This window comes from Squalius cephalus (assembly GCF_949319135.1).
Source record: "Squalius cephalus genome assembly, chromosome: 16".
NCBI lineage: Eukaryota > Metazoa > Chordata > Actinopteri > Cypriniformes > Leuciscidae > Squalius > Squalius cephalus.
In genome coordinates this window covers 34,850,371-34,863,117 of record NC_137137.1, presented here as the reverse complement: position 1 = coordinate 34,863,117, position 12,747 = coordinate 34,850,371, and the positions used below count along the sequence as shown (strand labels likewise).

Here is a 12,747-nt window from a genome sequence, read left to right as displayed (position 1 = left end):
GAATATGCTGTTTGTCACCGTTGTTGAAAATCATACGCTGATTCTTCATGTATGTGTGTGTCTCCAAAAATGATGTGCAATATAAACACCTGAACACATTTTCTCTGTGCTTTCTTTGCCATAACGTGTGTGGTGTATAAACACAGTTAAAGCAGCCAGAAAAAAACTAATGTCTATAAAGTGAAGGGTCAAGAGCCCAACTAAAGCAAACACTGATCATCATAATGGTGACTCTTTCCTTCAGTGATTCGGCTTGTGAACACCAGGTGTCTTCAGTCATCTCCCAATTAAAGGGATAGTTCGGCCAAAAATGATATTTAACCCATGATTTACTCACCCTCAAGCTCACCCTCATAATTTTTCAGACGAACACATTTTCAGTTATTTTAGAAAAATGTCTTAGATCTTTCAGTGGTTATAATGTGAAGTTATCACCCCTGGAGCCGGATGGATTCCTTTTGTGAAGGATGCATGCACATTTTGGGACTTGAAGGAGGTGGACCACATAACTTCACATTATAACCACTGAAAGATCTAAGACATTTTCTAAAATAACTGAAAATGTGTTTGTCTGAAAAAAGATTGACATATGCATCTCGAACGGCTTGAGGGTGAGTAAATCATGGGTTAAATATCATTTTTGGCCGAACTATCCCTTTAATCACTTAATTATCTCATTAACTTTAACACTGCTTCAGTGTTACATTTAACACCATTGAGTGTGGAATCCATAAACTCTGAGGAGTGTTAATTTAACACTTGGGTTGTTGCTGTGTCTGTCTGTGGCTGATTCTCAGGTGTGTGTGTTGTAGGTGTGGATGTCTTTAGTGGTGGAGATCCCGAAGGCAGAGCTCGGCAGTGTTGTTGAAGTCCATTCTCCAAACACAAACTCCACTAAAGGTGTCAGGATCCCTTCAAAAGAGGAAGGTAAATATGCTGTGAAACTCTCACACTTATCATAAGTATCTGAGACAGATGAACATTAACTGATGGATGGCACCAACACATTTTTCTCTTTCAGTGTGTAAGGGTTTACATGCCATCTTCTGTAAAGGTAAGTTAACCGTTATCCAGTTTACACGTCTAGTTTAGTTTACTGGTAAAGTGTGACAGTAGAAAGCTGCAGATCACGTGTATCCTGATGAAGACTAAGTTCACACTTTCAGTCCAAATCCGATTATTTGTGAATCCGATTGGAGTCTGATCTAAAATTATTGACGTCCACACTGTGTATCGCAACTGTTCAGATCCGATTTGTGTGTCCATGCAGCTCTTTCATTTTCTGGAATAACTGCATTGGTTTCTATGGCAATGACGTTGCGTTGGTAGGAATATGGCAAAAACAACAACAATAACAATAACAACAACAACTGCTACATGGAGGGTTTTGCATACAGATGTTGTCTTATTTAAATTTCACAACATGGAAATGTGTGGCCGCCGTGCCGGAGTCTAAACTACTGCGTCTTCTGAGACAGTGGCAGAACCGGCGGAGGCTCGTATAAATGGCTTTTTTCCGCGCTGTCGTCTCCACCGGTTTCAGAATATGTCCCCATTATAAATTGTCATTTCGGCAGCGACTTTCAGCACGTTTCCTATAACAACGTCTGACGTTTACATCTTACGTGGCGTGACAAAGTCACATAAACCATGCAAAATCCGATCAGAGCGGTCAGACTGAAACTGATTTCCCGAAATAGGATTTCAAACCACTTATGGATGTAGCTTGAAATGGATTTGTAAAAATTTAATTTCTTGTGATTTTTTGCTGTTCACATTAGATAAATCGGATTGGATTTCAATCAGATATGCACAAAAATCGGATTTGGACTGACAGTCTGAACGTAGCCGAAGTGTAAAGACTGAAGACTAGTTCACAACTTCACACTGAGTGAATGCCACCAAACAGCCCTGAAATCAAACTCTAATAGCAGAATGGCAGCTAAAATAAGTTACCAGTGATCCATTATGGAAAAGTTTACCCAAAAGTGACAATTTGTTGATGCAGGTCAGGTGTCACTGGTTCTGTGTCATATATCTGTGGTCCATCTCTTCTTCTCATTGGCTGCTTTGGTTTCCAGTCGCACCCAGGCTACACAGAAGAACAGACCCTGTGACAGGAGCAATAAGACTATATGTGGCTGATGCAGATAAATGGAGATCCCAAGAGTTTAACGCATGCCAGAGACGGGACAGGAACGGACCCTGTCTTAAGCTGGAATGGGTACGTAACACTGATCAATAATACCTTTAATTGGTTCATTTAATTAGTTTTAACTTCCCTTTCTGTCTCTTCCTTAATGTAAAGAATAACACCAGCGATGAGTTTGAGATTTCCCAGGGATCTGTCGCCCCCTGTCTGTGCTTTGAGGTAAGAGCAACAAATGTTTATTTCTCTTATTGAATTATTAAACAAATAAATAGAAAAGCATCATATATGAAAGTCATGCATACAAACATACAGAATAAAGAGGTTATATTAGTAACACTGTCTGGAGATCGAAATTTATAAGCATATACAGGGATGTTCACATTTTTCCTTGATGCTTATTCTCTTTCTACCTTTGCATAGATTTGGGGGAACTTCCCTCGAACAGAGTATTGTCCGTTTTTGAATGAAACAGGTATGGCATTCACTTCCTACTTTGAATACTGACACAACATGTTTTTAAAGGAAAATCAAGGGAGTTTTCTGAATGTTCAGCTGGAACTTGGGATAGTCAAAGAGTTTTCAGGCTGGAAGTGGCTTTCCCACTAAACTTTCCCACTGAATTTTTGCATACAGGAACAACACAAGTAGACACCATTATAACCAATAGTTTCCTAAGAGGTATTTCCTACTAAAGCAAGGTGGTATTTGACTCTGGTAAGCGTATCCGTAGCAGACTGGTGGCAATGGCCTTGGACGGCATCATGCCTAGTGCATTATGGGTGTTGAAGTTTTCCTACCTATTTGGCAAAAGGGAAGAAAACAGCTTTCTCTCTGTTTTGCTCTTTTCAGATCAATTTCAAAAAGCTTTTCGTCTTTCTACCGCATAGGCAGCCAAGTTTTATTGAAAGCCCATTTTGCCAGTAGTGAAGTACTAACGTTTTGAGAACATTATTAAAGAGCAGATAACTATGAATGAACGTTCTTTTAATGTTACTGTAAGAGTGTTTGTTTTTTACTTTGAGAGAACCTTGCCAGAACGTTCCCTGTCAGCTGGCTCAGAAAATAACAATAGCTGTGTTTCCATTACCCTTCAAATTGCTCAAATTGAAATTGTGAATTGAAAATATGACCAATGGAAACACGTCAATTTCGCAAAAACTCCCTTATATCGCAAAACAGTTTTTACGCTCGCATGAGGTGTTTTTACAGGCAACTCGAAAAAGGAATATTCTGCAAAACTGCAACGGAAAAACATTTTTTTCGCATTTACAGTCACATGACGTACATAACAGTCGATCAGTCTTTAAAGATTACTTCGTGTGTTTGGAAGACGTTCAGAGATCTTTATTAAACTCATAAAAGACAAAAGTATTACAGGAATACTGGATTCTAAACAACAAAGAAATGCCACAATTCCTCAAGATCTTGAAGCAGAAGGAGTGAAACACTCATATGAGCCGCTCTCAGGATAAGGGTCTTTCCTTGACATTAATGCTGTGAAAACACGTCTACGTCTCCTTTGGTTAAAGTAATGGCTAGTGCGGCGGCTGAGATATACATAAACCAACCAACATGACTTTTGGAACGACTTATCGCAAAAGGAAAAAATTGCATTTTAGTCGCATAACATCAATTAATGGAAACGGCGTCATTTTACAATATTTTTTTATCGACATTCAGGAAAAGTTTTTCGCAAATCTGTAACGGAAACGCAGCTGATGTAGTCAGTGCAAACGTTTCTGACTTAATCTGCACTATATGACTGGTAAACTCTGGTAAACTCTCCTTTCATTCTCATCAGTCTCAGTCTCCAGTGTGTCGGTGTCTCTGTCCGAGACTGAGGCTCGTGATGAGCGTCCCGCTCTGGTGTGGACCCTCACGGGTTCCTGCAGGTTCGAGGCCCAGCTGTGGGTGTGTAGGAAGAGCTCAGGCCTGGACAGCAGATGCCATGCGCTGAACACCAGATCTCATGTGCACGTCTACCAGAACAACAGCTGGATCCAAACCACAGACTACAAGCAGGTGGGAAACTGCACTTGAGATATCAAATATGGTGTGGGACAAGTTAGATGTTGGGTTGGGTTCAGATCACTATCCTATGGAAGCGTGCAAACGAATCAAAAAATAATAATTTTTAAATAAAAAAAAAAAAAGGAAATTGTGCAACTTTTCATCTCACAATTCTGACTTTTTTCTCACAATTGCGCAATATTTATATTATAATTGTAATATTATATATTTTTAGATATTTATAATTGTGTTATAAAGTCAGAATTGCGAGATATAAACTCGCAATTGTAAGACAAAGTCAGAATTGCGAGTTCTGAGCAATCTCGCAATTCTGAGGAAAAAAGTCGGTCTTTTTTTCCTTAGAATTGGACTTTATAACTCGCAATTGCTTAATGAGTTTATATCTCACAATTCTGAGAAAAGATGTCAGAATTGCGAGATATACATTAAACTCAAATTGCGTTTTAAGTCAGAATCGCGAGATGTTAACTCGCAATTGCGACTTTATATCTCAAAATTCTGACTTTAAAACACACAATTGCATGTTATAAAGTCAGAATTGTGAGATATACTGTAAACCTGCAATTGCGAGTTTATATCTCACAAATCTTACTTTATGTCTCACAATTCTGAGAATTAAAGTTAGAATTACGAGTTGTAATCTCGCAATAGTGAGATAAAAAGTCGCAATTATCTTTTAAAATGTTTTATTCTATGGCAGAAACAAGCTTCCATCAAATTTAAAATGAATTTGCATTCGTGTAATTACACAAATAGGTACTGAGGAATATTAATAAAATTATATATTAATATAATGTACTTACTATAGTGTAGTTATACATTTAAGCACTGAGTAATAATAATTAATTTATAGTTTTTACTATAGTAACCACATGTAACCTGTAACGGACACTGTAAAATAAAGTGTTGCCTTATTTAGGGTTTGGATTATGGTTAGTTGATTGCAGTTATGTCTAATTTAATGTTATTACTATATTAAGTACATTTAACATATGTGACTATGTGACCTTTGAATAAAGTGTTGCTTTATATTTACTTCTCTAACACGTCTCTTTTCTTTCATCCATTGCAGCAGTTACGAGGAGAGTTTCTACAAGTGGAGCGTCATCCTTTACTGTGTGTTCAGGTACCTAAACTTCTTCATCATGTTTACAGTTCACGTCTGATGTGTGTTTTGGGAAACTGGCAGTGTTTTCTCTCTTGTCCAGGTTAAAGTGGCGGGAATGGAAGGATCCGTGGGACCAGTGTGTCCTTTTGAAGGCAAGCACTCGCATCCCTCAGTTCTGATGAGGGAGCAGAATTAATGTGCCATAATACTTTAGTACTACAACATAACGCATTGCAGATATAATGCAGATTGTGATGTAATAACAGCTCTCCCTCTGTGTGTGTGTGTGTGTGTGTGTGTGTGTGTCACTGCAGTGAAGAGGACTTACTGGATCTTCCCGCTGGTGGTGTGTGTTCTGCTGGTCTGTCTGTCAGTGCTGGGAGCCTATGCAGTGCAGGGAACACTGAAGAGTGAGCATTACACACACACTAACACCCACACACACACACGCACGCACACACACATATACACACACACGTTTGTTTTGCTATGCTTGATTTTAAAGCCATTTTAAAAACGAGGACTAATGAAATGTCCTCATAAATCACGTTCACGTTGTAATACCAGTTTAATACCCATGTCATTATACAAGTTTCTGTCTTCATAAATCACATAATCAATCAACAAACACACACACAACAAACACACACACACACACACAGACCAGAGCTCACCAATAAGGATGTTTATTTAATTGAAATATCAGCTCTTTTACATTGCCGTAAAGCAAACAAAGTGGAGAAATGTATTTCTTCGTGCTGGAAATAATGTCACATTGCAAAAACTATTCTTTCTGCAAAATATATTTCTTAGTTTTATTGTTCTGATTTTTGGGAAAATGTATCTTTGTGAACTGAAGTGTTAATCACCCTTCTCTCTCTAACAGGTTGGGTGTTCAGATGGCTGAAGCTGGATGATGTGAACAGTGAGTTTCCTTCATGATCTCACCTCACACACCGCTCACTCCCTATACAATCATAAAAATAAACGTTCTTTATTGGCGTCGATGGTTCCGTGAAGAACCTTTAACATCCATGGAATCTCTCCATTGCACAAAAGGTTTTTTATAGTGGAAAATAAGGTTCTTAAAGGTGGCATATTAAATCTATGGTGTCCTCAGAATGTGTCTGTGAAATCTAAGCTCAAAATCCCTCCAGATAATTTATTATAGCTTGTCAAATTTGCCCCTTTTTGGGTGTGAGAAAAAACACAATGTTTTTGTGTGTGTCCCTGTAAATGCAAATGAGCTGTTGCTCCGCCTCCGTTCAGAAGAGGGCGGAGTCTTTACAGGAGCTTCAGATTCTCCAGCAATAACAAAACACACCAATCTCACTCATCCAGAATCCCAGAATAACCAGTAGCGAGTGCAGCCTTACGGAGAGACTCAGAGTTTCACTTTTAGACGCTCCTGGACGTTTCTGAATGTTAGTGGAGACTGTAGCAATGTTAGATGTTATGGGAAGAAGGAGGCGGGAACCGGCGAACATCTAAAGACTTTAATAAATAAATAAACACAAAATGAAAGTAAAGATGGCAGTCCCTCACGGTCGACTCCCGCCAAACATAATAAAACAAAACATCAACTAAAATAGTCCAGGCCTGGTCCTCTCTCGATCTTCACTGTCGTCAATCCTCCTTTATGCTTCCGCTCCTCCGTGAGAGATACGAGACCGGTGCGTTGCGCAGGTGAAGCTCATCATCAGTCACGCCACCGGCCTCACGCCACTCTCTCACGGTCCTGCTCGCCACAGAGACATTTCTGTAGTTGTTGTGGAGTTACACTGATCATCTCATCATCATGTTTAACTTCTCCACAAGTGTCCACAGTTCCTGAGGTCTTTATAAGACAGCGGTGACATGTTCTGGTCAATAGTGTTCAGTGCTCGTCTGTGCTCAACCACAGAACAGCTTCAGGCTCTGCTGGATCTTCATCAGTGCGTTAGAACTGGTCTCTGTTGTCGCGTGTGGAACCAAATGTCGGCTGGTGTGTGTAAACGTGCAGATTAAGGGCCGGTAATATTATAATAAGATCCTCTTCATACGTCAGAAGGAGAGCGAAATATGATCGGCTTATTTTTTGACATGCTTGCAGAGAAAGGCTCACCAGAACACAGTTACTGGGATGCTACTTTTCGCGTTTTCTGGGTTGATAGAAGCACCGATTATAGCACTTCAACACGGGAAAAGTCAGATTTCATGATATGTCCCCTTAAAGATTATAAGACATTAAGAAAAAAATTTATTTTAAGAACCGTTCACTGAGAGGTTCTTTTAGTAACCAAAAATGGTTCTTATATGGCATCACTGCAAAAAAACAGTGTGTAGTGTGGTAGATTTTCCCCTACGCACCTGACTTAGGTTTATCTGGGCGTCTCCAGTCGACACTTGCAAAATTATCCTCAGGTGAGTTCAGCTCTGACCGTGTTGGTTTACGCCTAAGAGTAGATACTCTGACCGCATAAAATGCCTAAGAATTATAGTTACCTGAGCACATCTAACCCCACCTGAGAGTCTCACACTGAGTCGAACGACGCCTCGTTCCTTCTTGAACATTATCACTTGTGAATAAGGTCTCTAGTGTTCGACTAACAGGCTGCACAGCAATAACTAGACAGATTCCAGACAATGCCTTCGAATATGCTTTAATCACGGCCGGAGGATCTCAGACCAGTTTCAGAGAGAATCCCACCAGCGAAAAGAGTACAACAGTTTTTATTTAGGTTTCAAAAGCATATAATTATTAATCCTGCAAGAAAAATAAATGTTAGTTATGATTAATTTAAAAAATCCATCACAGTAGTTTCAGCGGTGTGTTTGCTGACGTTCATCTGTGTGTTGTTTCAGCTGCGGTGTCGGCAGGTGTGGAGCTGCTTCTGGTGTGTCCTCCGGACTCAGACACCACCGTCATCCAGCTAATGTGCCGTCTGGGCTCGAGTCTCTCCGCTCTCGGCTTCACCGTGTCTCTGGACTTGTGGAACCGCTCCGAGATCAACGCTCTGGGTCCGGTTCCCTGGCTGCACTCCTGTCTGGACCGGGTGCGGCGGAGCGGAGGCAAAGCTGTGATGGTTCTGACGCCGGAAGCCTGCGAGCGGGCCGAGGAATGGGGCTGTCGAGGAGGGAAACCGGAAGAAGAAACGGGGGTCCAATCGTCGCCGTGCTCCGAAGTCTTCGACGCATTGCTGAGCCGCGTTCTGGGAGACTATCTGCTGGGTCGTGCGGGAGAGCGCTTCGTGCTGGCGCAGTTCGACGGGCGGTGCACTTCCACGGCCCTGCCCGAGTTTTTCCGGAGACTGCCGTTGTTCAGCTTGCCTTCCCAGAGTCTGGACTTCTTAATGGAGCTCACGCAGGGGGCTCGTACGGGAGCAAGAGTGTGTGAGCGGTGGGAACGAGCGGGGGCGTTGAGGGCTGCGTCACGGGCGTTATCAGGAGCGCTCAGAGAGATCACGGATGTCAGAGGACACACCTGTCCAAGGCTCTCTGAGCACTCTGGGATGGAGAACGGATGGGAAACTGTCCCACTGCAGGCAGAACAGTCAAGCACTGCTCTCTACCCCAAAATAAGCACTGTAGGTTGGGTCTAAACTAATCTTAGCCAGACTTAAACGGCATGAGGTCTGGTGCACGCCGAGCCTCATCCTGACCAAGAACCTCGTAAGGCCACATCTGGTATACATGGATTCCAAACGCCCCAGATGTGGGCCGGATCTGGGCCGACACTATGGCCTCGTTTACACTGCATGTCTTAATGCCCAATTCTGATTTGTTGCCTTTATCCGATTTTTTGGACCGTCCGTTTACCAGTTCTTTCAACTGTGACCCATATCCGATTCATGTGTTTACACTTGCCATACTATCTGAAACATTGCACATGCTTAAAGGGTTAAATTATCTTGCACAGATGGACGAATGTGAAATATGATTGATGCTCTGTGATATATGTGAAGTTCGCCAAACATCACCATGATTATGAGGCGGAGGACGACGAAAAGTGCCATCATTGCAGCCTGCGCATATGCTTCAGTTATTGTGTGCGAGAGAGATCTCAGGACTGGCGGGAGCATATTGTGGCTGGCTTTAAGAGAAGTGGGTCCGAAATTTTAGGATGAGCAAGCCAACCTTTGATGTGTCAGCGTTTGTTCACATTCCTCTCCTACGACGACACAACGTTTCGTCGGGCCGTCCATCCCTTTGCAGACGTGCGTCAGGGTTTCTCTCGTCATTAAACCGCGGATTTATTTCAGATTTATTTCCACATATGAATGAGGCCTGAAACCGATCTGGAAATATCCGAATGCATGCGTTTTTTTCCTGTTTACACTGTCATTGAACACATCCGATCTGTGTCACATATGTGCAAAAAATCGGTATTGGGTCACATTTCACTGACAGTGTAAACGAGGCCTATGTTGCTGTCTGGGTTACCGCTGTTTGGCGAAATCATTTCAATAGGAATCTGCGCGAGTGGGCTTTTTGCATAAGGGTGAAAAAGTTCCCCATGCAGATTTTGCTGATGTTCAGGTTGTTCACACGGATTCACCAACATAAAGCTTGGTCTGAAAGTCACTTCTTTTGACACTATTAATAATTCACAGCCCTGCATCGTATTTGCTGAATGAAACCCAATACTTGTTTCTTACTAATTTTGGATCTAAAGTAATCTTAGCCAGACTTAAACGGCATGAGGTCTGGTGCACGCCGAGCCTCATCCTGACCAAGAACCTTGTAAGGTACGGTCACGTTTCCCCGACAGCAACATAGCGTCGGCCCAGATCCGGGCCACATCTGGTACACATGGATTCCACACGCCCCAGATGTGGGCCGGATCTGGGACGACACTATGTTGCTTGGCGAAATCATTTCAATAGGAATCTGCATGGTTTGCCATTTTGCATAAGGGTGAAAAAGTTCTCAGTTCTGCTCATTTTCAGATTCACGGCTTCACCAACATAAATCTTGTTTTGAAAGTCACATTTCAACACTATTAATAATTCACCGCCTTGCATCATATTTGCTGAATGAAATCCAATACTTCAGGGGCTCGACATTAAAGCTTGTCCACTTGTCCGGGACAAATGGATTTCTTGAAGGGGCAATTAAAGAGAATTTTACTTGCCCAACTGGATAATTAGCCTGATTAAAACTTCAGCGACAAAAAACAACTAGGGAAACAAAAAAATGCGAGAATGTTTCTGATTTTATTGACTGTTTTTGTTTCCGTTTCAGCAGCGAAAATAGTTCCAAACAAAGATTCAGAGTTTTCAGAGTTTTGAACGAATTGATTCAGAGTTTTGAACGAATCGGTTGAGTCAAAGATTCAATGACCCATTCATAAACAATTGCCTCATTCTTGAATGAATCATTTGGTTGAACGAATCGTCTGAATGAATGGCTCAGTGACTCACACATTAAGATGGTCATCTGCCGCCATCTACTGGCGGTTTAGTTTCACGTCTCTTATTTTATTTTCAAAAAATATTTAAAACAATCTCATAACATTATTTAATACAGTTGTAATTTTTCAGTGTAAATGGTTTAATTTGATTGCTAACTGCCCTATTGTGTCTTAATATTCTAATTGAAATTATTGATCAAATATAAGAATTTGGAATGAAAGATGAAGATACCCCTTTTAAGGCCAGACACGTGGTTTCATGTATCTGTCAATTTTGAGATTTTGGGCATTTTGGCTTTTCATAAAGTGTCTTTTCAGACTATAGTGGACAGAAAACATCCAAAATACACTATTAGCTGTATCTTTTAGAGCACTTTATCTATTTGCGTCTGTAGATTTCAATTACAGTATATATCTTTAAAGGCTGAGTTTTTCCTCCTACATTGAGCCAGAAATCTCCACTTCAGTAAAATTAAGATTCACCAAACTTTACAGTTTTATTCTTATCTATATTCTGAAGGTTTTTACAGAAGGGTTTGTTCGTATATAATTTTCCTGATTTTATACAACATTTTTTTCCTAACAAAATGGCGAAAATGTATTGATTTTTGGCTGTTGACAGTATTTTCTGATTTGTGGAGTGATAAATAGAGATATCCAAAATCCCCTCTGTAAAAACCTTTGACTCTAATATATCAAAAAAAATAAACAAGAATTTTGAACATGACTTTATCCAACGTTCAGATTTTTGTTCTAGAAATGTATGCAAATTAGTGCATATTTAATTAGATAGCGCCTCATTTGGATATTTAAACATACAATTTCAGAAAACTGATGATACAATTTTTTTTTGCAATTATTAATGTAATCAATCAATGGTGAATGACCTTGTGGTAAATATCACAAATAAGCAGATTTAAAAATGTCAAAGCTTATTGAACACTGATGAGAATAAATGCTTATTCTTCAGAATAAATAATTTTTACACCATTTTACACTTATTTAACTTTAATAACTGTTTTACTCGGACAAGTGAATGACCAATTTACTTGTCTGAAGGACACATGACAAGGCTTGATGTCGAGCCCTGTACTTGTTTCTCACTCATTTTGGGGTGCTGATTCCAGAAATAGTGCCTGTTTTGCTTTAGCACGTCACACTTTCTCAAAAAATATGTGCATTTTGTAGCATTTTTGCTTTCAACAGTTTGCAAGGTGAATAAGGTTTCTATTGTCCCATAATCACCAGAAAAACTGCCACAAGACATGATTCCCATCTTTCTCTGAGCCATTTTGTTTCAATTCTCAGCCTTGTTTTTTGACGCAGACTGCAAATTTGCAATACTTCCTGATATATACATGCATATATACTATACTGATACATACATGCATATATATATATATATATATACATTTGCATCATATTTGCATTACATTTTGCATTTTCATGATGCAGGGCTGTGTTAATGATGTAATGGAGCTTTTTTTCCTGCAAAATCTTGCCTGAATGTTGCTAATGTGACCTTTAGACGGGAAGAAACCGTGTGACACGCATGTAAATAAATGTTGTTTAGAGGCGTGTTCATGTGAAATAGATTCTGCAGAACATTTACTGATCAGAAGTGTTGTCAGAGTTACAGATACAGCCACCGGGGCTGAATCACAATCAGAATCATGTATTTGTCATTGTACAATGAACTCAGTCTGACATTGATGTGTAAAAATGTATATTGTATGACATGTAAATATGCTCAGAGTCTGCCGGATGGACCAGAGCTTGTTTTACACAAGGAAAACCTGAAGACAGACTTTTGCACTCCTACACATTGAACTGTAAAGACAAATGTAAGAGAAGGGCAAGTTTGTGAGAGAAGCCACTTTCTTCTTTTGACTTGTACAATTACATTTCCATACCATATACTGTAAAGGCACTAAGGCTATATAAGAGTAACTCAGAAGATAATAAGCTATATCTCTTATATAAGCCGTAACTGTAAGGTTTTCAGTCAGATGTCCGGTTGCATGAATGATTTGTCTGTTTTTCAATACTTTTTTTCTGGTTTTA

At 40.1% G+C, this 12,747-nt stretch overlaps 2 protein-coding genes across 3 annotated transcripts in view; both read left to right on the top strand.

Annotated features, from left to right (window-relative positions):
• The window catches only part of LOC307173943 (interleukin-17 receptor C), an 18,055-nt gene extending 8,276 nt beyond the window's left edge, over positions 1 to 9,779 (top strand). For both annotated transcript variants that reach the window (XM_079897544.1, XM_079897543.1), the window contains exons 6-16: positions 813 to 927; positions 1,022 to 1,054; positions 2,082 to 2,224; positions 2,309 to 2,371; positions 2,573 to 2,624; positions 3,954 to 4,174; positions 5,256 to 5,309; positions 5,392 to 5,443; positions 5,606 to 5,701; positions 6,178 to 6,216; positions 8,136 to 9,779. In XM_079897544.1, the coding sequence (XP_079753670.1) occupies positions 813 to 927; positions 1,022 to 1,054; positions 2,082 to 2,224; positions 2,309 to 2,371; positions 2,573 to 2,624; positions 3,954 to 4,174; positions 5,256 to 5,309; positions 5,392 to 5,443; positions 5,606 to 5,701; positions 6,178 to 6,216; positions 8,136 to 8,872 (1,605 nt within the window). In that variant the 3' untranslated portion in view covers positions 8,873 to 9,779. The remainder of the gene's footprint in view (positions 1 to 812; positions 928 to 1,021; positions 1,055 to 2,081; positions 2,225 to 2,308; positions 2,372 to 2,572; positions 2,625 to 3,953; positions 4,175 to 5,255; positions 5,310 to 5,391; positions 5,444 to 5,605; positions 5,702 to 6,177; positions 6,217 to 8,135) is intronic.
• The window catches only part of LOC307173266 (interleukin-17 receptor C), a gene marked incomplete at its 5' end in the record, with an annotated part of 390,000 nt that overhangs the window by 67,340 nt on the left and 309,913 nt on the right, over positions 1 to 12,747 (top strand). The window lies entirely within an intron of this gene.